A 23,862-nucleotide genomic window follows, 5' to 3' on the forward strand; every position below is an offset into this window, starting at 1 on the left:
TCACGAAAATGCAGAAATCCGAGTTCGAAAAGATTCTCATCCTTTCATCCTTATTTTCTGTTCACCCGGTATCTAAATGTCGATAATCTAAATATTACATTCTGAAAACTAGTGTAATAGGTACACTGCGAATTCTAGGCTCAACGATATCAAACATAATATTTAGCAACTCGTCAAATTAGCTATAATGCGATAATTAGATACAATTGGATGAAAAAGAAGTCAAGTGAAACAAAAATAAATTAAATATTACACTTCAAAAATTGGGCAATTGTTATAAAAACAAAAATATTTTATATCACGATAAAATTCATAAAGTTACAAAAGTGAATAAATCAAACGAGGATAACGATTAATAAAGAAGCGAGCAAGAATTAAAAATATTTTGGAATTCAAAATTCCATGGATTGGAAATGAAATTCAAGCAACTTGACATCTTTTTCCATCAGTTTTTCGGACTCGATCCCAAACCCGCGGATTAAACCGTGGAGTTCTTTTAAGATTAAGGAAATACGAATTCCATAGAAAGTTCCACGTGCGAAGGGTCGACTGCCATTATGGCGCGTCCGCAATTCTCTCCGATTGCTCTTTCTCCCTATTCGCATCGCTCCGGTGATCGGGAATTCCCCTGTGCCTAAATGTCGCAGGCTAGCCTGCGCTCAGACCGACAAGCGAACTTAAAAAAGACAGACTAAACGAAGAATAAAGACGGAACCGTTGTAAATGAGAGGCAAACAAAAGCAAAAAGACGAGTACGAAAAATGGCGCGAATGGCACCCAGTGAGAAAACACTTTCGGGTGCCATTACGAGGATGAAAGTCACGATGAACGTGATCTGCCAATTAGTTAGAAAATTCCGACTATCGAGGAGAGCAGAATACCTCAGAATTATTTTTATATTATTTGCCCAAGCGTATGTGTATACGTGTATCGTAATCATGGCTCATGCTCGACTTCTGGATCTTCCGGAATGATTTTTCTCGTCGATATTTCTGAGAATAGGTCATATAGGAAGAGCTATAACCTAGTAACTCGATCCGATCGTATTTGGTCGAGAGAAAATGTCGGTAAGATGGGACGAGAAAATGGAGGACGAGGAAAATTATAATGGCGGATTCGAAGATCGAGCGGGGTCACGTGAGGAAGATCGTAGTTAGTATGTATGCGAATTACGAGTAGTAGGAGAGATTGTTCGCGATATTGGACGTAGTTTGGCCAATATGCGGATATACGGTGGTTTCGATAATAGGACACACCGAGTACGTGAATGTAAATAAAGTTTGTTATTCAAGGTGTTTATGGGGTGTTGTTGTTCAATGCCGGATGCATAGGCCTCTTCTTTTTCCGTACTACGAACGACTCCAGATATTACGTTGTAAGATAGAGCTTAAGACATTTTAGTGGGAGAATTAATATATACATACATATATACATACGAATAAGTGTTACGATGTAAAATGTTAATATATATATGAACGATGGCAATTTTATTAATACAATGATATTTTCGTTCAACGCGTTTTTCTATTCAGCTAATCTCGTTGTGCTGAGTTCTTGCTGTAATCCTTTGAGTGATGAAGTGAAGAGGCACAGTCGAAAGGGTCAGTTAATTTTAAGAGTGAAAGAGAATTGTTAAAGGGAATATTTTAAATTAAGATTTTCTGGCAATCGCTATCAATTAACGCTAAATTTAGTAGGGAATGGGTTCAAGAAGCTTATGCTTTGCCATGAGAGATATAAGTATAAATATGTACATGGTATGAATAGAATAAATACATGAATAAACAAATACACGAATACACTACAAATTACACTATACAATATTCCACTGTTTCAGGATTTTTCGTTTGATTTTTTCTCTGTAACATACCTGGTGGAACAATTGAACAATAATTCGATACCTCAGGACCAGAATACCGCAATTAATATCTTAATGCTCCAAAATGGATATCTGATATTCTTATATTAAATACTTTAGTACCACGAAACCTCGATGTTTATTATCCTCATGCAATTCTACAGATGCCCTAATATTTTTATACCGTAATAATTCTAATTCCCAATATAATTATTTCTCTTACTACCCTAAAATTCTAGCACCACGAAATCTTCTCATTTCAGTATTTTAATAATTCTATGCTATAGTATTCCAATACTCCAATACTTTACTACTCGTTCAATTTCACCATAATTTAATATTTGAACACTTCATCCGATACATCACTATCCAAAAATCGTAGTATTATATTTTAATACCTCAATCTAACAATTATCTAACAACTATAGTTGTCTATGTATACTATCTCCAAAATATTCGTATATCGATACGCTGACACAGTATTTCAATACACAGACATCGATACATCGTCAGTTTTCGTTTATCCCTAAATACGCAAATTTCAAAAACCACAGTTTTCATCCTTTTTTTTCACCTGGAAATTTTGAATTATAACAAGATGGTGATAACTGAGTATTGTCATCGAAGTCATCGACATTTTCGTTCGAATACAATCCTGTCAGTTTAACACTCAAAGGGTTATCCACGAACTTGTACCTACACAGTGTACACGTGTCCTTTTTTATCACACTACACGTGGCCAGCAGCAACAACGTGAATATTGATTTCCCGCAGCCTGTTGAGGAATTAGGGATCACCAAAGGCTCCCATGGATACCAGTCAACAAGGGAAATAACGATAGTGGAATTCTCCTCGATGGAACATTCTTTCGCGTGGCTTTGTTTTCTGTTACCCGGTGCAACTTGTTAGCTCAGGACCTGAGCCTCGGGTATTGCGTACCAGCCTTTATTCAATCGGGATTTTAATTTTATTTTTCCCCATCGCGCTACGGAAATTTCGATAACTTTCATCTCTGCTTATTTACGTTTCTGTCTTCCGTATATTTCTTATATTTTGTAATTATAGCTAGCTCATCGGTCTTTGCTTCCCTGTATCATCGTTCTTAATCCATCTTTAGAATTTTTGCAATTTCCACAGCAAAAAGTTACAATCTTCCTGTGTGTTTATATTTTATGTGGCTTATAAAGGGTACTGTAAATTTGTTTTTAATTAAGTTCCTGTAATATCGTGAAGAGAATAAGTTTTGCTTGAAAAGAGAGTCTGAGGACGTCGTAATCCGCCATCATGATGGATATGGAGATGAACGCTGGTTTGGACGTAAGTACATCTCGTTTTTAGGATTGATATATTTATAATTGCGAATTTTTCGTACGCAAATATTTATATTAATATGTAGAAATTTTCATAAATTTTGTAACGTATTCAAAAATTTAATAGAAAAATAAAATTTTGTATGATTAGTACCGATGTTCCGCGTTTAGAATTTGAAAAGTGACGAATTTTTATCGAATGACATTTTATTTTTTATTAAAATTGTGTTTATTCGTTGAAAATAGGATAAACAAGTAGACACTAAAAAATATCGATTATATATCGAATCGTGGTCGTGTTCTGTTACTATAAATCTAGTATAATTCAGACATCGCGATTGACATCGTTCTTGATTTTTACCTAATACTTTTTTGCTCGTCTTTACAAGTGTTTTTTAATTTTTAATCGGCTAATAATTATAATGGACAACCAGAAGCCTGAAAAGAGCAACGAAACAGAGAAACATGATGTTGTTATTCAAATTGAATTCTTTCAAGTATCGATAACCTAACCGCGCGACTATCTGCGGTAAGAAATTTTTCCAAAAAAGGATTACAGATATTTTATCAACCATGCATGGTATTTTTAATTTGAGTTTGTTTACCGAATTCTCGAATTTCCCCTTATCTTTTTTTATTCATATTTTTGAAGCTAACGTACGTCTGAGACCACAGCGTGAACTGTCAAAATAGGAAATAAAATTGTATCACTAACTAGGTAATTATGGAAGCTCATTAATATTCTACAATTATACTAATAGATACAATTTAGTTACTAACATTATCAGTGATATTATGAAATGCTAATTATATTAAAACCTAAATAGTAATATTATTATTTTAGATTCTACAAGTTACAACTAATCATAACTAAATTCTTCACATCTTCAATCATAAGTTACTTTCATAAATCCTACTACCCTTTTCTTTTCCTTTTTTCAAAATATAATTTCTAAAAAACTCTTATAGTCCAAAGAACAAGAATTAATAAACCAAAGAGGACTAAATAAAAATCTAGGCACCTCTCAATTCCAAAATCTCGCTCCAAATATATCCCAATTTTACCAAAAAATTGCTACACCTTGGAACCTGGATCCCACACTATCTTAACGAACGTTGACGACCCAATAACGCTGGGAAATAAAAAGTAGGCAATAAACGCGAGGTCTCAGACGCGGGGATCAATCGGCAGTAACGAGGCCATCGGAAGCCACGAGATTCGGTGATAACTTCGACTAGTATCTCGTCGTCCTCGGCCATCACGGTTAATTAGGGTGCTGTCAAGGTCGTAGTGACGCTTGAGGAAAAAAAAAATGCCGATCGTAAATTTTCGCGAACCCTTGTCGGGTCAGTGATTAATATCGCGTGGTCAGTGGCGCGGGTAGGTGACGATGATGGTGGAAAAGTCACGGAGGACGCGACGGATATCCTGTTAGCGTGGACTGACACGTTTCAGGATGAGGGCAGCGAGAGCAGCGAGGTCTCGGAGGGCAGCTCTGCCAGCAGCACGTTCTGCAACCTGGAGAGGGATTACTCCAAGGTAAGAATGTTTTTGTTTGTTCTTCTTTGTCCCGAGGCTGGTTTCATCATCCAGGGTGACACAATGTAGGGATGGGCGCTACTTTTTGACAGCAGTCGGCTTTAATCGCAGCGACTGACTAGTAGAGGTAAATCGCCGAGTGTTTGAGGTTTCTGAGTAGACATCCGAGTGAGTCACTGCGGTGGGTATTGGATAACTAAAATTTGTCGGATAATTGGGGTTTGCGGTTTGCGGTAGAGATACCTGAGGAAAAGTTCATCGTGGAATGTTTGAAGAATTTTTGTGGATAGTAATCCATGTAGCATCGTGGGTTATGGGTAGAGCGAATAGAGGAGAGAATTTTCTGACACATTTGGATATCGAGGATAAATTAAACGTGAAATATTTGAACATTTTCTGAAGACGTTTACTAATAATTTAATTTAGAATCGTAAATTTGAATTAATATCTAGTTATGTAATATTTAATCAGTGTCTACGAGCATTTGGCATTATTTAGTAACGATTCATGAATATTAGAGGTTTTGTACAATCGTTGGATAGGGAAATAAATTTGTAATGGTCGAAATTAGTACCCATTGTGGGAATATTCGAGGAATGGGTGGAATTTGTGGGTAGATACCGAGTGGTAACGAGTTACAGCATAATTGACATCTGTATCAAATGGCTAAATAAATCGTGGCATATTTAGGGGTTATTAATTAAATCCGGAAAATATAACAACGAAGCGTGGAGTATCCAAGATCCATGAATGGAAACTGAGGGAAAATTAATCTCGAGATATCCGAGATTCATGAACAGACAGATATTGCTCTCCTCGAGTATCGCGAATTCGATATTAAACCAGATACTTCGCCTTTTAGGTATTGCAAGAAATGAAAACGAACGAGGCGCTGGCACCTTTCATGCAAGAGTACACCAAACTCTACGAGTCCCTGTACAAAGCGCACAAAACGGAGAAGGAGTTGACAGAGAAGTATAATTCCACGAAGGTATAACCAATTTATGTCAATCCATAAAATAATGTAAAACGCTATATAATCGATTTGAAAACGTGAATTTAATTCGAATATACCTTAAAATGCCAGGAAGAATGCTTTGTGAGTGGACACAAGGTATACGAGTTAACGCAGACGATTTCGAGCAAGAACTACGAGATAGAGAAACTGAAGCAGGATGTCATGAACGCGATGAAGCGAGCAGATTCAGCTCACACGCGCGAGCAAAATGCACAGGACACGATCGAGAATCTGCGATTGAATATCCAACAACTGAGCCAAGAAATCGCGCAGAAGAATAGGCAGTTAGCTGCTAGTGAAGAGTAAGTTCTTCTTGGTACTTTTTACTCTTGAACTATGTTACTAGGAAATTCTTGGTACCCAATTTGCATATACAAAGTAGGATATACTATGAAAAACAGTACCATGATCAAATTGCTGAACTGTGATCAGATTTGTAAAAATTCTGAATATATGGCCACGATCGAATTCAATTGGTGGTCATATACGCGGTTAATACTATATATCACATTTCTGGCATATGTGAAAGGCATAAAAGAATCCTCTTTTTTCCTATAATAAATTATAATTAATTCTATAACTAAAATTCGAGAAAATTGAAGAAAACTATATAGTATAATTATAGTAATCAATTATACTTTGGAATTGATTGTGTAGTTATTTCTCGCGTCGATTTGGAAATTAGGAGCTAACGATATTTACTAAGAAAGTGTTATATATTCTTTCCTGTAAATAATACCGAAATTAGAATCTTCTTCACGCCAAAGTTATTTAAATTATATGCAAATTTATGAGTTTCCCAATTATTCGTTATTTAAACCCATATTATGCTCTTCAATTATTGCTAAGTACCTCAAGTCGTGTCAAATGAACCACGAATCGAGTTACGAATCGAGAATACGTCTCGAAGCTTCTCGAACAGGAAGAGGCTAAGGGATGAACCAAACTTCCGGTTGGCCCGGAAATCCGTCCTGGCCCCGATTCCTGCGTTGTTAGGTCGAAATCCGCCGCGGAGTTTTCGAACAGCCCGAGGATTTAATTTTCATCAACGTTTCAGATTAATTCGATTCAGCGTTATCGACGAATTTCCCGGACGTGAGCACGCATGTTTTCCAACTGTGCAAACAAAATTCCGTTGACCTTAGGGGATACGCGATACGCTTCCTGCTTATTGCTTTTGAATATTTAAGGGTTTGATTTATTTCTGCCAACCCGAAAATCAACAATTTTATCGATTCGACTTTGTGTGTCACGTAATTTTTAATTCTGTACATTGCGCGTGAATTTCTGTTCTTCTTTTACTAGGTCAGTCTGCATTCTTATGGGAGAGGAAGACTGAGGACATTTTTATCTTCTGTTTAGCTCTCCCTTAAATTTCTTGCTAAACCAAGTCACTCACGAATTACTGGAATAAGAATTCTGTACGAGGACTTATTATCTCGAAATTTTAAAGTGTGCTCATTAATGTGGTATTGATGAGGGGGCTAAGTGATTGTCAGAGGGATTGATGAGTGTTCGAAATGGTGTGATACTAGATTGAGAAGATGTTTACGAGAAAATTGCGAGAGTTTCTTGAATGCACGTGGAATTTTTAGAAATTTGGCAGTGTGTAGAGCAAGTGTGTGATGTGCAGGGACTAGAGTGTCAGAAGAGAGTATCATAAGATAGTCATTTGAGAACTGATAGTGAGAGTTATTCGTCAAAGTTAGGAGTCGCATAGTGAGCTGTATTTCAATAAACATAATAAATATTATTAAATAGTAGAAAAGCTCTATTCCTGTTCTATGCTCTATTCACCCATTCCTACATTAATGTACTAAATTTTGCACCATTAGAATACCATAACAGCAATACAAAATAATTCCAATCAGTTCTGGAAAAATTGTCATCTTGTGAAGAAAGTCCAAGAAATTTGTGTACCTGTTATCTAGCTAAATTTTCTTCATCCTCAACTAAATTCCTTCATCGAATCTGGAAGCTGCTATCAGCAGTAAATAATGACAATTTTTTCTGCTTAAAATATAGGAAAATTTTCTAATTTTCCTGGATAATTTTTTTCAAATCGTGTCAATGTTTCCGACAAATTTGGCGCGGGCATAGCAAACGACGTCGTCATCGGGACACTGTATATATATACCGTGATCAGATCGAAGCTACACCGGTGTCCCGAGTCTAATCCCAAGGGATGACGAGCGTGTCCGATACCTGGTCTTCGTTCAGTCAACATGGTCAAAATGCATGCCCGCTCCGGGACCGTAGCTCATGGCATAGTGGTTCATAAAGATGTTCCGCTTTGTTTCTCTCGCTCGGATTGGGACAAAGGACCAGATTGTCTTTAACTTCCGGTCAGCTCTCTGGCAAGGGCTGAGACCCTCGATCGATATCACTCGTCTCGTGACAGCTTCCTAATTGCTTGATGTGCACGGGCTGCCTAGGATGATCACTCTCTGCTATTATATTTCGCTCTTAATCAGTCTTCCTATATCCACCTATTTTTATCTTCCGAATTTTATATATATATTTTTCTTTATTTAATTCGAATTATGTTTGTTCCTATTATTTACTGTCTTTTGGTAGACAGAACTTGGCAGATTATTATAGCTTCGTCTTTGCAATTTATTTTCTTTGCAATGAGGGATTGTGGTGTATGCCTGTTTTGGGATTTAATTATCCTTTAATTATTTAATAATTTCTTCGAAATGTAAAGACTCGTTTCATATCTATCTTTTTAAAGATAGGGGGTAGGTTAACCTTAGGTTAACTAGGAAATCACTGCTAGTGAGAAGAAGAAATTATAGTAAAAACGTTCTCATTATTGAATCCTATGAATTCAAAATCTCCGTGTTGTGGTCCCCGAGTTCAGAGACCTCGTTATCGTGTCTCTTGGAACTAACGTCGCCTCTGGAGAGTCTCATGGGGTTCGATTCGTGTGTATTACGTCCCTCAAGTCCTCTATATTCTGACCAATCAGAGCGAAAACACCATCTCAGGATGCAACCATACGAGAGCAATCGTAAACGTAACAAGTGCAATCCTGAATCGAACGATCATTAACAAAAGCTTCCTCGCGAAAACCTCTACCAAATCAATCAAAATTATGTCAATTTTTCTTTTCTAATTTCTCTTCTACGTATTCTCGAATTTTTCCTTAGACAATATACCATCGTTTTGTCTGTTTTGCAAGTAAGGAAAGAGAAAGAAAGTAGTCATATTTTCCATATGATACTTGCAGCACCAGCTTCGCGAAGCAAAAGGAGCATCTGATAAACAAGTAAGGAAAGAGAAAGAAAGGGTGGTAGTCATATTTTCCATATGATACTTGCAGCACCAGCTTCGCGAAGCAAAAGGAGCATCTGATACAGGAGAAGGAGAACTTGATGAGCGAGGTGGACACGCTGAAGCAACGGCTGAAGAACATGGTTCTGTACACAGAGGAATTGGAGAAGAAGAGCAGCACTGCCAGTAATCAGATAGCCGAGATGCAGGAAAATCTCGATATGCAACTGAGCGAGATCTCGAGAGAACGTCGAGGCAGACAGAGGGCAGAGGATGAGGTCCTGCAGCTGCAAGAGGAACTCGCTACGAAAACAAGCGATCTCGAGGTGAAGGATCTCTAGACGTTCCGTGGTAACCTAACACCAGAACTGTTGACTTATGCTCGAGAAAATATGCTATACCTAAAACAAAGAAAGACAAGGATTATTTTATCCAAGGCAGCTATGTGCTTTTGATAATTGCAATCATGAAAGTGTAATAAAAATGTACTGTCATTAACCAGGCATTTCGATTGATTTGACAGTTCTTGTGTTAAATATACGCCAGACCTGTTACTCATAATTCGAGCTATTCAACTCCTAAGTACCTATTCTAACTCCTTAATTGGTCAGTTAAATCTAGGCCATAAATTGGTTACTAAATTCAATTTGCTTTAATAGTCGGTAGGTTTCTGTTAAGTTTACTCTTCGTAATTAACATGTCAAGATGGCCCAGACTCGACCGTCAAGTGGGCCACTGATGGCGACCCAAGTGTTCATAAAACTCGGAGATACTGTACCAATTGTTATAACAGGAATTCTCAAATATCAGGTTCAAAAATGGCGAAGAATTTAACACCAAAAGTTAGCACCTTTTGGTCTTAGTCTGGGCCGGTCCCTGAGGACCCCTGGGGACCGACGTGGCACTTAACGTGTTAAACAACGTGGGAATGGTGAGCGCGATGTGTTCAGGGTATAGGTCACCACCTATGACAGTACCTTTTGTGTCAGTGTTATCTGAAGTGCATGTGGGAAGACGAGTGACCGAATAAGGATCGTATGAACGGGATATTTATGGCATTATCGAATGCAAGTGAAGAGTGAAATGCGTCTGAGTGTTTAGGATACGTGACCCACGTGATTGAGACAGAAAGCATGAACATGAAAGAAGACGAAGTGCAAGGTTTAAATAAGGGTGCAAGGGTGTGAAACGGGACAGTCTTTTGAGAGATAGTCAGTGTGAAAGTCGTGAGTTTAGAATAAGTTAGTTGACAATAAATTTTATTTATTATTCACCACCGTCGTTTTGCTGTCACCCAACAATCCTACAATAATTACCTAACTCTGGTTGCTATTTAAATTAATTTAACCTTAGTCGACTTCCCTATCCATTCACCGAGTTTATCCAATACCTGTAATTAATACTACTTTACGTATGATACTTCTTTTCTAACAATTCAAAGGCTCCAATCACCAAGTATAGTAGATTATAGTATATTTCAATCGTATTCGAAGCTACCCTCTAACTATTATATAAATCAGATCATGAATTTATTTTCTATGTATCAAATAAAATAGTTTGGTTTAAGTATAAATCTGTTATACTGTTCGAAGAAGATCAGTGTAAAAGAAGATCTAACAGGATAGTTGCAGTTTTAAATCGATTGACTAACATTACTGGCACGTGAAGATTTTAACATTATTTTATTTCAGAAGTGTTTTCTTCATCATTTTTAACCCTTCGCACTCGAGAGGTGAGCTTCAGTCATCATTTCATAAAATTTGGAAGATCGATATCAATTAATATATCAAATTTAATGTAATGTAACAATGTACGAGGTATCGAAATTAAATAATTCTACAATTCTTTATTTACTGCCCAAAAAAGTATCGTCAGCTTTTTAGTAGAGAATCTTTGAATTTCTAGTCTTTTCTAGCAAAAAACTCGTCGTGTGCAAAGGGTTAATACCGAATGCCACTTTTGCCCTAAAATCTCTCGAGTCATCGCGAAAGTCGCAAGATTCGCGTTTAAGAAGTTACCGAGTTCTTTCCGAATTTTCACCGTCGGCGAAAAAATCAGACGGATAGCCTTCCGTTTCCGGGTTAAAATGCTCCTTAGCCTGGAAATGCAGACGAAAGTTCAACAAGTCTGCAGCGGAAGCGAAAGGAAGAGGGGTTGGCGTGGCAAGTTTCGTGGCACTCGATGGAATTTCGCTTTCGAGAACAAAGCTTATCTCCGCGAGATGATCACCGGGAACGGTTGTAAGACGGGACTTCGATCGGCGAATCGAAAACTTCCGGCCAGGAAACTTGTTGGACACTGCAGTGAAGATACACGGCGGCAATAATTTGTACGCGCGATAGGACGTCGACTGGAATTGACAAATTTCATTTTTCCACTTCACAGGTTGCCAAAATTTCTATTAATCATGAATAAATTTAACACGTGTCGAATAGGAAACAATTTTTGGAGAATTTCTCATTTTATTTGGACAGGTATTACCATGTGCAGAATTTTAGAGATAGAATAGATATTATCTAGATAGAAGATAAATCTAGATAGACGATAGATCTACATAGACATTATCTAGACAATGAAACGAAGAAATAATTTAGATGTTTAACAAAATTTTGTCTATTTTGGTACTCAATAACACGAAAAAGCTTTAGTAATTAAAATGGCGGGATATTGTTGCACGTTATGATGATTTTCAAGGAACCACGTTCTAAAATTTCGTATTTCCTTCGACTGATATATATCCTAAATTTTCAGGTGACTAAATTGGCGTCAAAGAGATACAGAGTGGAAATTAAAAATCGAAATGGATGATTAAATATTGATATAAAATTCGAAGTATTTCGTTATCATTGAGAGAATATTGATACATGAATTTATATTCGATATTTATAATTAATAAATATTAAATATAAATTTGGCTAGACGGCAAACGCAGCGATCCAAGCGGCAGCTGCGAACGTGATAAAACTGGAGAGTTTGCTGAAGGAGCAGAGGACATCCGCGGATAAGATGCAAAGGGAGATGAACAAGCTGTCTGTGAAGAAGCTGCACCTCGAGACGGATGTCGAGAACGCGCATGCGCAAATTGAGAATTTGGAGATGGAAATTGCGGATAAGGACAAGCAGTTCAAAGAGACTAAACAGATCATGAACAGGTAATTGTAATGGCGTCGAGAAACGTCTGGAAGAATGATAATCCACTGTTTTACAATAAATAACAATTTATACAGTAGTCTTACATATTTTTCTCGCGTAAGAAATTCGAAGAATCAATTATGGAAAATTTTTGCTAATTATGACTGGGAAGTAAAAATTATTTCACTCATTTGGCAATTATAATCCAAACGAATACCGATTAAACCTGAATCTGCGATATTAAGCACACTCTTAGGTTTATAATCTCGGATCAGTAACCTAATTTATAACTAAATACCCAATCTCGGATCAGTAACCTAATTTATAACTAAATATCTAATCAAAAAGATGAAAATCTGAAAATTCGTATCCTCGATTAACGTATTGATATTACACTTCCGTTTTCATCTTTTATTCTTAAAGATTTAAGATTCTTTTTATTTTCTCAAATTTTGTACTCAAACTTTTTTGGGTTTCTTTGGAATAAAGATGCGATAACCGTATTTAATTAACTTTAACCCTTCAGCAATCGAAACGAGGTCGATCTCCCTTACAGCACTCGCGATTCGCGTTATTTCGATTTCCGCTAATAAAATATCGCTCGCGACTGGAATGTAATTGATCGCGGGGCACGAGCTAACGCGAGAAACATTATTTCGCCAGGCTATTTGCGAAATTATACTCGCGGTGTGGTGGAACGGTGCCTGTAAACGAAATTTATTTTCCATTAAATTTTGCATTACAATGCGCGCTGATACGTATGGCCATGGTATAATTGCTATGCAAATTGTCATATATTTTTCCGAGGGGACCGGTCGACGCTTGTGAAAATATAACTCTTCGTCACAGACAAGAATTGCGGCCGTTTTTATCCTGTTGACAAAGCGAATTCGTTCGTTGCTATTCTCGTAGGCAGAAAGGAGAAAGAACGGTGAAAGAGGAAAGGCAAAAAGAAATACACGAGGAACGACAGATATTTTCGAGCACTTTGTCGATAACGAAGGATGACCCCCCTCGACGTTTAAAATATTTTTCGCGTGTTCGATGTTTCAGTTGTTACTGCAGGATGTTTCCATAATTCTGGAGTATTTTAACATCCCCTGGTAAGTCGATTATATGAGAACACGGTGTTGAGGAACGGGCGTGCAAAATTTTATTTTGACACCGGTGTGTTTTTAAATATGGAATAGTATATTTCTTTTTAATTAATAATTTAATTATAATTTTCTGTATTTCATTTTTTTCCTATATAAAACAAAATTATTTATCTTTATCTTCGCGTATAGACCCTGTATCTCGAATTTTATTTGAAATTTCGATGATTTTGAAATAAAGGAAGATTAGTCACAAATTTGTGAAATAGGAGAGCGACAATAAATAAAATAGAATAGAAAATAATAGAATAAATAGAGAATAAGTAAATCGACGTTTATTCCTATGTAACGTAATAATTTTCCGGGAATTACACAGCAGCCAAGCTTAAAATTTGTCAAATGATCGGAACACGAGCAATAGAAACTATGTACAGTAATTTCCGCTGCACCGATGCTCAAACAAATAACAATTATACATTTATTCGTACGTTAAAACGATATAGATAATCATCTGAAATTTATGACCATTCGGGCGCGTAATACTATGTTGAATTATTCCATTTATGTGGAGACTGCCAGCTTTTAGTAGCATCAATCTATAATGCAACATCCACTGTTATTTAATACCGCTCGTTATATCGCAGCTGTCTTATTTATCCTATTGAAAAGCTAAATACGTCTCGAATATCTTCTCCTATATCAGCAGACACAATAATGTTGACCTATCGTTACAGAAGCTAGTAGATGGGTAATACTTCCTAACACTGCATGAAATTATATCAGATAATGATAATATATTCTATGGGAACTTTTGGAAGAAGCATAAGAAAATTTTCTACGTGAAAATTGCGAAAATTGTACAAATTGTTTACAGAGAATTATTTATTTCAAGTACCTACATAATAGAGTGAACAGAAAATTATTCAAACACCCAGAACTCAAAAATTTTGAATAGAAATATTCCCTCAACAGTGTCTTACCTTTACAAAGGTGTCAAAAACATTTCTCCACGAAAATAACTGTAATACAATTTATTTCCATAACGAAAACAAAAGTAGGATTAATAAGAAAAGGAAATTTCTATTATCCTATCTTTCAAATAAAATTCCTATAAATTTTGAAATTATAGAAATTTGAAATTAAAATTCCTATAAATTGAAAAGAAATTTTATCAAAATTATCTTTCACGTACTTCCTTTCGACTCTCCACGCTATTTTTATCCATCTAATACGATTACTCGAGTATTATCCTTTATTACAGGATGAGAGACGAAGCCTCGAAGTTGAAGGTCGAGAGGGAGATGACGCTGAAACGGATGCAGAAGATCGAGCACGAGAGATCTGCGATAGAACAGCAGCTGAAGAACACACAAGCGAAAGCGAAGAACGCGGAGCATCAGAAGGTCACGTTCCAGAAACAGCTGACCGACAAGGTCCAAGATATGGAGATTCTTCTACGCGAGAAGAATATCTTGGCGCGTTCCAAGGAGACCTTGGGCGACCAAATCAAGAGGCTGAACCACGAAATGGTGGTGTGCGAGTACAGCAGGAGGAAGATCGAGCACGAGCTAGACAGTTCGGTGCGGGACGTTATGGAAATCCAGACAGTCTTGAACACGGTGGAGAAGGAGAGGGATAAGCACAACCTGACTGCACAGAATTTGGCAAAACAGGTGAGTCTTGGTGCTTAGGAAAAGGGGTTATGGGACGAAATAAAAATTTGTTGCGGATAACGTATTTCTCTACTACTGGTAGAATGACTGAGTGATTACTGGTCTATACTACTGATGCCATGTTAAATACTTTTTGGCATGGTTTAGAGGTTTTAATTATTTTTTAATATATTTCAAGAAATGTTTAAAAAAGAACTTACTATTGGAAAATTGTTGAATATATGCAGTTTAATATGTAAGTCAGTAAGTGATGCAAATCTATTGCCTATCAGACAACAGTAAAGGAATGGAAGTGAAATGTAGGTAAATGGATAAATAAAGATCGATTATTTGAAAGTAAATAAACAGATGGAAAATATAAGGAAAACGAAGGAAAAAATAGAAAAATATGTAACAGAAATAAAAACCAGGGAAGTAGTCCTGTGCGCGACTGGCAAGTAGTATAAATCAGTATTTGATTAGACAAGTGGAGTAGAACCACGCCTGAGCGTAGTGGAATGGAACGGTACGTGGTCAGACAAGTGAAATGATGCCGTATTTGTTTGGGCAAATAGAACAGAATTATAGCGAGTGACGTAAGACTATGTGTACGTATAACTACACGAGATTATCCACGGTTAGCTGAGCACTATAAACCTAGGCTGTCTGCAGACCAGCAGGCATTTAAAAATATATTTAATACTCGTTTACATACTACTTCACCAATTTTAATATTCTTCAGGGAAAACTTAATGACCGGTCATCGAAATTTTATAATTCATCCGCGCAAGAATCATTCTATACAATTTTCTATCATACTCAAAAATTGAAACAGTCGAAATTCACTTTGCTGGAAATTTTAAGATTCGAATAATTTAATAATTATATATTTCCTCGGAAAACACGTTGACGGATAATTTACATGTCACATGACATAAAACGAATAACCCACTTCAAAGTTTTCGTTTTTGAAAGAATTCGTATCGCTATGATTGTTGCCCAAAAATTTATGCGTAAACACTCGCGCTGCAATGATCTCGATGATCAAACACGTGCTTCCGGCGCGCGTGCAAATCGAAAATGGCGCGTATGGGATTGGATAAGCGGAATTGTTCAGGTGTTCTGCGTAATCAGGTATCCTGTAAGTAGTAGAGGCAGACGGGCTGTTAAACATCTATCTAATAATAGGTGTTGATATAGCGTGAGCTGTCAGCCAAGTTGTATAGTAGACGTGGAGCCGAGGGATCGGCAAGCGGTACGGTTGCTGTGTGCACAGACATCGAGCGAATTGCGCTGACGGATATATGGTTTGCCGGCCAGCAGGAGGTAAAGGTAGACGTAGGTTAGTCGTTCGTTCCAGGTTTGCCCAGGGTTAGACGTATCTTGCCTTGGAAAGATTTGCGACGAGATGTAGGCATCGTCCTAGAAGGGGTTACGATCTTGCGCTTCTGAATTCTTTATAATCTTCTTACGGATAGGTCTCTCCGATGTAACCATTCCTTACGATTTCTTCTAAAATATTAACTCCTCTTTTAAGTTTCCCCATCTCGTTTGTCAATTTTATCTTTTTATCTATTTAATAATTTCTGTGTCTCTTTAGACAGCTGCTTGGAAATGTTAATAATATATTGCACTGGGTTAATATTATTATTGGTATTCACACTAGAACTACCCATCTTTGTTAATATTATTATTGGCATTCGTACTAGAACTACCCATCTTTGTTAATATTATTATTGGCATTCGCATTAGAACTACCGATCCTTAATGCGTAACCTAAATAATAGCAGACATAGATAATAGCAATTTTAGTGGTACCACGAAGCTAAATTAATATACGAGTCCTCATTGATCTTATAAAAGCAGGTATATATGTTTGGTGATTGGAAAAAGGAAAATTCTGAAATCTTTTTGACAAGATTGGTAATTCTAGTGTTAATATATCATATTAGATTGTTACATATGGAATATTCGATTTTTATCTGAAACGTTTTTGGAAATTTATTTCTTTATCTCTATGAACGAGTGAAGTACCGTTTCAAAACTCGATATTTGTGAGATTTTATTCATTCTTTTACACAAGTGCATTAGCAAGCTTATAACCTGTTCGAAAAAAATGCACAGAATGTAATAGTAGGGATTATTTCGATAAATAAAATTTAGTATTAAAACAGATATAAGCTAGAAGCTTATTTTAAAAATCGAACGTTTCACTGGTAACAATCTAATATGATAAAAATTTAATAATACTAATGTATTATATTATTTAATATAATCCTGCCAAGAGACACGGTTGGTTAATCTTGTTTGGAATACGAAGCAAAGTTTCATTACAGAACAGGGTCTCTATTACTTAACAGTATCCTCGACTTACATCGATCGTCAGCTGATCGCTAAATTGCAGTTTACCGGAAGTGGATTTGCGGGATAAAGGAGATCGAGGTTATTACCAATATTCCTTTTTTGCGAGATGAACCATGAAACTATATTGCGGAATTAACGTACAGCAATCGTAGGATGTAATTTGCGGGGAGTACAAGACTCGGTCGATCGAGCTATTTATCTCGAATATCTTCGATTCTTCTTTATCAGACAACTGTTTCAATCTATTCGAGTAATTTGGTCGTCGATGAATATCCACTGATTTCCAACAATATTCTAATATTATTAGAATAATTTTTCTACCAAATAATAGCCACTAATTACCCAATTTCTAATAATTTTCTTTGAATTACAAACTTCTCTTCGATTATTTTTGACTCCTCCTTCCTTTAATTTCGTCTACCGAATAATTCAGCGATATTAATTACTATAAAATATGATTCGGGAATATTCCACGTTAAAATTCCTTATCTACAATAATTTTAATAACATTAACGAATCAAAATAAAATAAATCTAAAAACCGAGGAAACCTAACAATAAAATTAATAATATATTTAAACCTAAAATTAGAAGATTATTAAAGAACACCTCGCCCATTTTACCAGTTATATCTAATCGCAAAATGCAAGTATCAGATGCAACGAAATTATCAAAAATTTAACACAAGATTTAAAATAATATCCACTGTAACAAATATCTCAAACGTTTCAAGTGTTTGATAAATTGAATTTCCTATGTTCGAGGAAATGTCTTAACAGTGGTTCCGGCGAACGGATCGTGTGTAACCACATCGTATACGCCTATGTGGTTGGAAATTATCGGATATATATAACCGGCTCATTTCGTGATTGTACATGAAATTGTAATTAATACTAGATTACTAACTACTAGTAGAAACAGGATCTACAATCCAGACAAGTGTAGTAATTGATCCGAGTGCTTTCCAGCTAGCGATTACATCTGATAACTCTAAAACCCCTAGATATCACCCTCTATATAACTTCACGCGTACAAAATGCGCGTTTTATCCTGGAAAAAATTCGAGTAACTTTTTCTCTCGACACGCACACACCAGCGCAACTTCACGAAATATCTCCCACGCGAATCGACTATTTTATGGGAAAAATATTTACAAATTTCCGCTCGTTGGGGATGGAATTTGGTAAAAATATATCCAACGATTTTTCCATTATTTCGGACGAACAAACAGATTATTTCTCGCGTTACTCGTTAAATTTTCTCTTCCGTTGCGATTCCACATTTGTAATATGCTGTAACGTTTCGTAGCTGAGCCGAGTGTTACCAAAATGCTCGTCACGCGAATTTTCGTCACTTCCCTTGAAGAATTATTTATTTATTTCCGACGTTGCCTAATCAGAGTGTTGAGCTTTCGGGAAGAAAATCAAAGCGTTTAGCGTGCGCAGAAATAACCGTATTCAGATGTACAGCAATAGGTATATAAAGTTTAATACAGGTGAAATGTATACACTTATGTGGATCTAAAAACAGAGCTTTAATCACTTGCGGTGGTAAGAAATTCACAGACGCGTCTGCCAGAACGGTCCAGTGTTTCTGTAACAATTCCCTAACGACGTGTATACCACGTCGTTGGCGATTCTGTGACAAAAGCATTACGACGTGCGTGACACGTCTTTCCAGCGCAAGTGGTTAAACTCGCCCCTATGGGTCACTATACTTTAAAAACATTCTGCATTGTTCTGGATTAGAGACTAACTCCTGCAAGAGACAGCAGGCGCTTTTAAACCTCAAAACTGACCTCTTGATGCCTGCATAGTATCGAAGGTCCTTGAAGTCCTAAGCTCGGTATTAGCTCGTAACCTCTAACAGGCCTGTCACCATACTTGCATGATCGTAGTTATTTTACAACACAGAGTGCAAATTGAGTAACTAGTAACTAGTCTACTGTGACGAGGCACACACGATTTTCCTGGAAAAAGGAGAAATTTGCAGAAATGGCCGAAGGAGAACACTTCTGATTTTGGCCGATTTGTTCCCGCGAATGCTCGCTTTTCGAGACGTTTCGTTATTAAGGGTGGCTATCAATTTCTTCCCGCAGAACCCGCGAGAATATCGAGTTACGCTGGTTTTCTTTGCGACGTTATACGAGGGAATTCTTAACACGGAGAGAGCGTTCGATATCAAAGCGATAGTAAATATAAATTTCTCGATGATAAATCTTTGGTAATAGCACGACCGTATAACGCTACGAGGAATTTCTTAATGCGACGATAAATTTTTAAGGACGGAGTTATTATCGATTCTTTATTGCTATTCGATATTAATGCACACGGTAGCCATTTTATGTTGCTACATTTCAGAAAATTCAGGAGAAGCTTCAGTGTATAAGCACGAGGAATACGTTTTTACCTGACTTCTGAAGGCTGCATTTTGTGTCCATGTAATAGTAGAGATAAATCTCTCACGATGAATGACGATCATTTATATTGCGTTTCAATGGCTGTATACAATTGCGAGAAGCTTTAACGCACCTATCAGGGAGTTATAAATTTAAGGAATTGTAGTATGGTGAATTTTCTACCATGTACACGTAGCTTTGCGAAGGAGCAAAGCCTAGGTCAATTGGGAAAAACCCTAAGTGATGCGTTGGGCCCTTAACCTCTTCCTGTACAATGACGAGTCTGACTCCAGATGAAGATTCTGGTCCAAACGTGATTATCGCGAGATTCTTGTAAAGAGATAATTCGTATGTGTAATCGTCACTCGTACACAGTTATAATTTATTAATATGTGGGAGGTTCTTCCTCGTTGTTGTTGAAGTCAACACGTCGTAGGGATCCTCGTTATGGCAGCGGATTCCTGATAGGATCCCTAGATGGTACGAAAGGAAAAGAAAGGGATGAGTTTCGTTCTGGGCCTGCCAGTGGACATGTCAGTAAGGCTACCTAGCAGACCCTACCTTAGACGGGGGATACCTAGGGGAATTTGGAAATTGTATATATAGGAAATGGAGGATTTCTACCGAGGACTTGCGAGAAAGTTCTCGAACCTTTGCAGACGAGCGCCGCATATGTGTGTTCATCGGAAACCATCAGTTTGGCAGAGAAACACTTATATGCGTCCATTATTGCGGCACTAGGACTGCACGTCCCAAGTGGTGGATTATTTTACGTCCATATTGATAGCGTCCCTATGAACGAAAATCGCGTTTAAGTAGAAATGAGCTTTTGAATGACTATCGCGGTAATGACTGGGTCCCATGATACGGTTTACCCAAAACCTCTCCGTCCGCAAAGGGTTAAGTAGGAATTCATCTATCGTGCGAATGATGCTGCCACAAATAAATTACCACCACCGTCAATCCCTACAGAATAGAACCTTCCTAACCTAACACAGGAGAGTGTGACCAGAGATAAATTTTCAACGACGATACGACGACAGATTTTTGTTACCGTCGAATGTCGACAAATGTACTAATTTTCTCGTAATATTGCGTTTCAGAAGCTTCAATGCAAGAATTACATCGCGCAAACAGGATTCACGCTCCGCTGGTAAAATCAAATCCTCCCCTTTCCTAAACGTTTTCCATAGAACCCAAGCGTGTTCACGGAACACGGCTAATCCGATCTGTATATGGAAATGAACACGAAGACGATTTATATGCGTGACTAATCGGGACGTGTAACTTGGTCGCGTTAATAGGTGGAGGAATACATAAGCGAGACGAAGCTGAAGCAGGTCGAGGTCTCGAATTACAAGAAACGTTTGGCGGAGAGCGAGGCTAAATACCGTCAGCAACAGAATCTGTTCGAGGTGGTGCGAGCCGAAAGGAACACGTGTGGCAAGAGCCTGACAGAGGCCCACGACGAGATCCAGGAGCTGAAGAACAAACTGAGGGTGCTCACCCACCAGATCGAGCAGCTGAAGGAGGACATCGTGACGAAGGAAGGACAACTGATCAAGGAGGAGTTCCGTAAGCTATCCTACGCTCCTGACAAGCGTTTCACCTGGCATTTGATCCGTGATAATTTGTAAATTGAATTTCGGTGGCTTCGAGATGCACGAGGTAGCTCGGTTCTTCGGCTTGGTCCAAGTTTGGCAAGTTGCTCTGCTGGTTGCCAGTGGTCGTCGATGTGGCTCTTTGAGCAAGTTCGGATTATTAGAACGTGCTGGAAAGGGCGGTTAATCCGTTAAGTAGGTTTTTGCCTGATTAGATGCTTTTTCGAGCATGGACCTGGAGATTAATAAAGTTTCCCTTGATGCACTTAGAAACTCGAGGATTTAGGTGGGTATAGATTAGAGTTTGAAATACTGGCGATTCGGATGAAGAGTTCATTCGAGTATAGTCGATAGACTAACTTCTTTGTGAATTATTAGGCAAGTAGGAAGTTCGTGGAGCTGAAATTTTGGGATACCAGTTCGTAACTAAGGTAGCAATGTTAGCTCTGTAATTAGTCTCTAGTTTCTAACTATCTGGGTATACCAATTTTCGTTACTATGCATTCTTACAACGCACGATATCTACAGACACTTGACAAAGTTTAATCGAGAACAAACACCTCGCCTAGGTCACTTACAACTGATAAAAGATCCTACAGATGTAAGATCTACAGTCCTACAATCGTGCTTCGCAATCTCGTCTTCGCTGGAAGACAAGGAACGAAACTAAAGCTTGTCTGACAAAGCTTCGAGAGAACAATGATTCCCCACGTGGCTTTCTACCTTTCAGTTCGCAGCAAAGTGGAAAAAGAAAAAGAAGGACTGAAGGTCGAGCTGCAAGGCAGTCGCAAAGAAGTGTCTGATCTGAAACGCGAGATCGAATCTATGAAGCAGGAGGAGAAAAGCTTGAGACAGGTGATCCAACGTGCAGAGTTGGACATCGGAAGGCACAAGAAGGACATCGATAACGTGATGAACGAGAGAGACATCCTGGGTACCCAACTGGTTCGCAGAAACGACGAGCTGAGTCTACAGCACAGCAGGATAAAGGTTTTGCATGGCACACTCCAGCAAGGAGAGGTTCAGTACAATCAGAGATTGGAGGATATCAAGTTGCTGAAGTTGGAAGTAAAGAAGCTGAGAACGGAGAAGACTCTTTTGATAAAGAACATCTCGAATATGAGCGATCTACGCAAGGAAGTGTTCCATTTGAACCAGGATTTGACGAGGGAGAGGCTAAAGGTGATGGCGCTGGAAGAAGTGGTGCAGACGCCGTTGAACATTCATAGATGGAGGAAACTCGAGGTGTGTTATAATTTACTGTTAATACAAGATCGGGAAAGATCATTTCCAACAATTAAATTCATAGACAAGAATGTTTAATTTAATACTGTAACTTTAAAAAAATTAACACTTAATAATTTTTAATAATAATTTTTCTAGTATCTCGTTGAAATTGATTAGGTACTGAGAAATATAGGAAGATAAACGAAAATGTCTCTTAACGAAATATTTACTGGACAGGGTTCCGATCCAAACACCTACGAATTGCTGAAGAAGATTCAGATCCTCCAGAAACGCGTGATAAAGATGTCAATTGACATGGTCGAGAAAGAGAAGAAGGTGAAAGACACCGAGAAGCTGTACATGAATCTACGCGAGATTTTGTCAAACCACCCAGGACCTCAAGTGACAATCTCCCTAAACAAGACTCAAAAAGCTCTACGCGCGAGAGGACAAAAAGTGAAGGTAAGAATGATTTTCTTTACAAGCTTACTCCTAGTTAGAAAACGAGTATCCAAAATCCCATAGCTCGTACGCGATTGAAAAATTGAAATACGAGTTTCCAAAAACAAAATACCCAGAACTATTATTCGCAAGAAACATGTATGCAATTGATCCTCTTCCCAGTAGAATAAAATACACTAAGCTCAATAAAAACGAAAAGAGAATATAGTTTCCTTCATGATAATATGACCGAATCTAGCTCATGACCAAGTACATTCACTTGGTACTTCATGCATGACTAAAATCTGCGACAAAACCGAGTTTACTGATTCAAAGAGACGTTTCTCAGTGCCTGCTGGCGGAGCTGAGCATGTACGAGGTCCAAATGGGCGAGTACAGGATCGGCATGGACAGGATGAGCATCGAGATGACCGAGCTGAGGAAGAAGTTCTACACTCAGAAGAAGAAGCTGGAGAGTTCGGGGGATTCGAAGCCGAAATCCCTGACCGAATCCGTTCTTCCCGCTGTGAATCGAACCCGAAAGAAATTCTGCGGCGGTGGCTTCAACATGGTGACCCCGACACCTAGGAACTGTTTCGTGGTGGACTCTGCGTGCAGATGAGCCCTGTCGCCGAGGAAAGGGTGCCGAGAAAAGGGTGCAAACCGGTCTGTTTGTCGAGACCACGATACGACGGTGTAATGAAAATATAACGGTGTATCTTCCAGGATTCCCGTGTGTGCCTTTCTGCCTGTGAATCTCTGCCCACCTCGTTGTTTCTTTCCTTGCTCTGTTCGGAACGTCTGTCAATATTTGCCATTCACGGACCAAACGTTACGCGCAGCCATGCAAACGCGGCTGTTGACTAAAGCGGGGTGGAAAAAGGGTAATTCGTTTTCGTTTTCGTCCCTTTTCCCTTCTCTTTTTCCTTTCGTTTGACTACGAGCATTCGAA

General features: G+C 38.0%; 1 protein-coding gene across 1 annotated transcript; it reads left to right on the forward strand.

Annotated features, from left to right (window-relative positions):
• Nucleotides 1–3,142: 3,142 nt before the first annotated feature.
• LOC108555221 (cilia- and flagella-associated protein 58) lies at nucleotides 3,143–23,532 on the forward strand. The gene is made up of 11 exons (XM_017910770.1): nucleotides 3,143–3,175; nucleotides 4,625–4,708; nucleotides 5,571–5,699; nucleotides 5,796–6,028; nucleotides 9,052–9,328; nucleotides 11,922–12,154; nucleotides 14,490–14,901; nucleotides 20,946–21,216; nucleotides 21,973–22,487; nucleotides 22,707–22,931; nucleotides 23,260–23,532. The coding sequence occupies exons 1-11, from the start codon at nucleotides 3,143–3,145 to the stop codon at nucleotides 23,530–23,532; spliced, it is 2,685 nt and encodes an 894-aa protein (XP_017766259.1).
• The last annotated feature ends 330 nt before the right edge of the window (nucleotides 23,533–23,862 follow it).

The sequence above is a fragment of the Eufriesea mexicana genome, unplaced genomic scaffold (genome assembly GCF_001483705.2).
Source record: "Eufriesea mexicana isolate 0111107269 unplaced genomic scaffold, ASM148370v2 scaffold172, whole genome shotgun sequence".
NCBI classification, from domain to species: domain Eukaryota; kingdom Metazoa; phylum Arthropoda; class Insecta; order Hymenoptera; family Apidae; genus Eufriesea; species Eufriesea mexicana.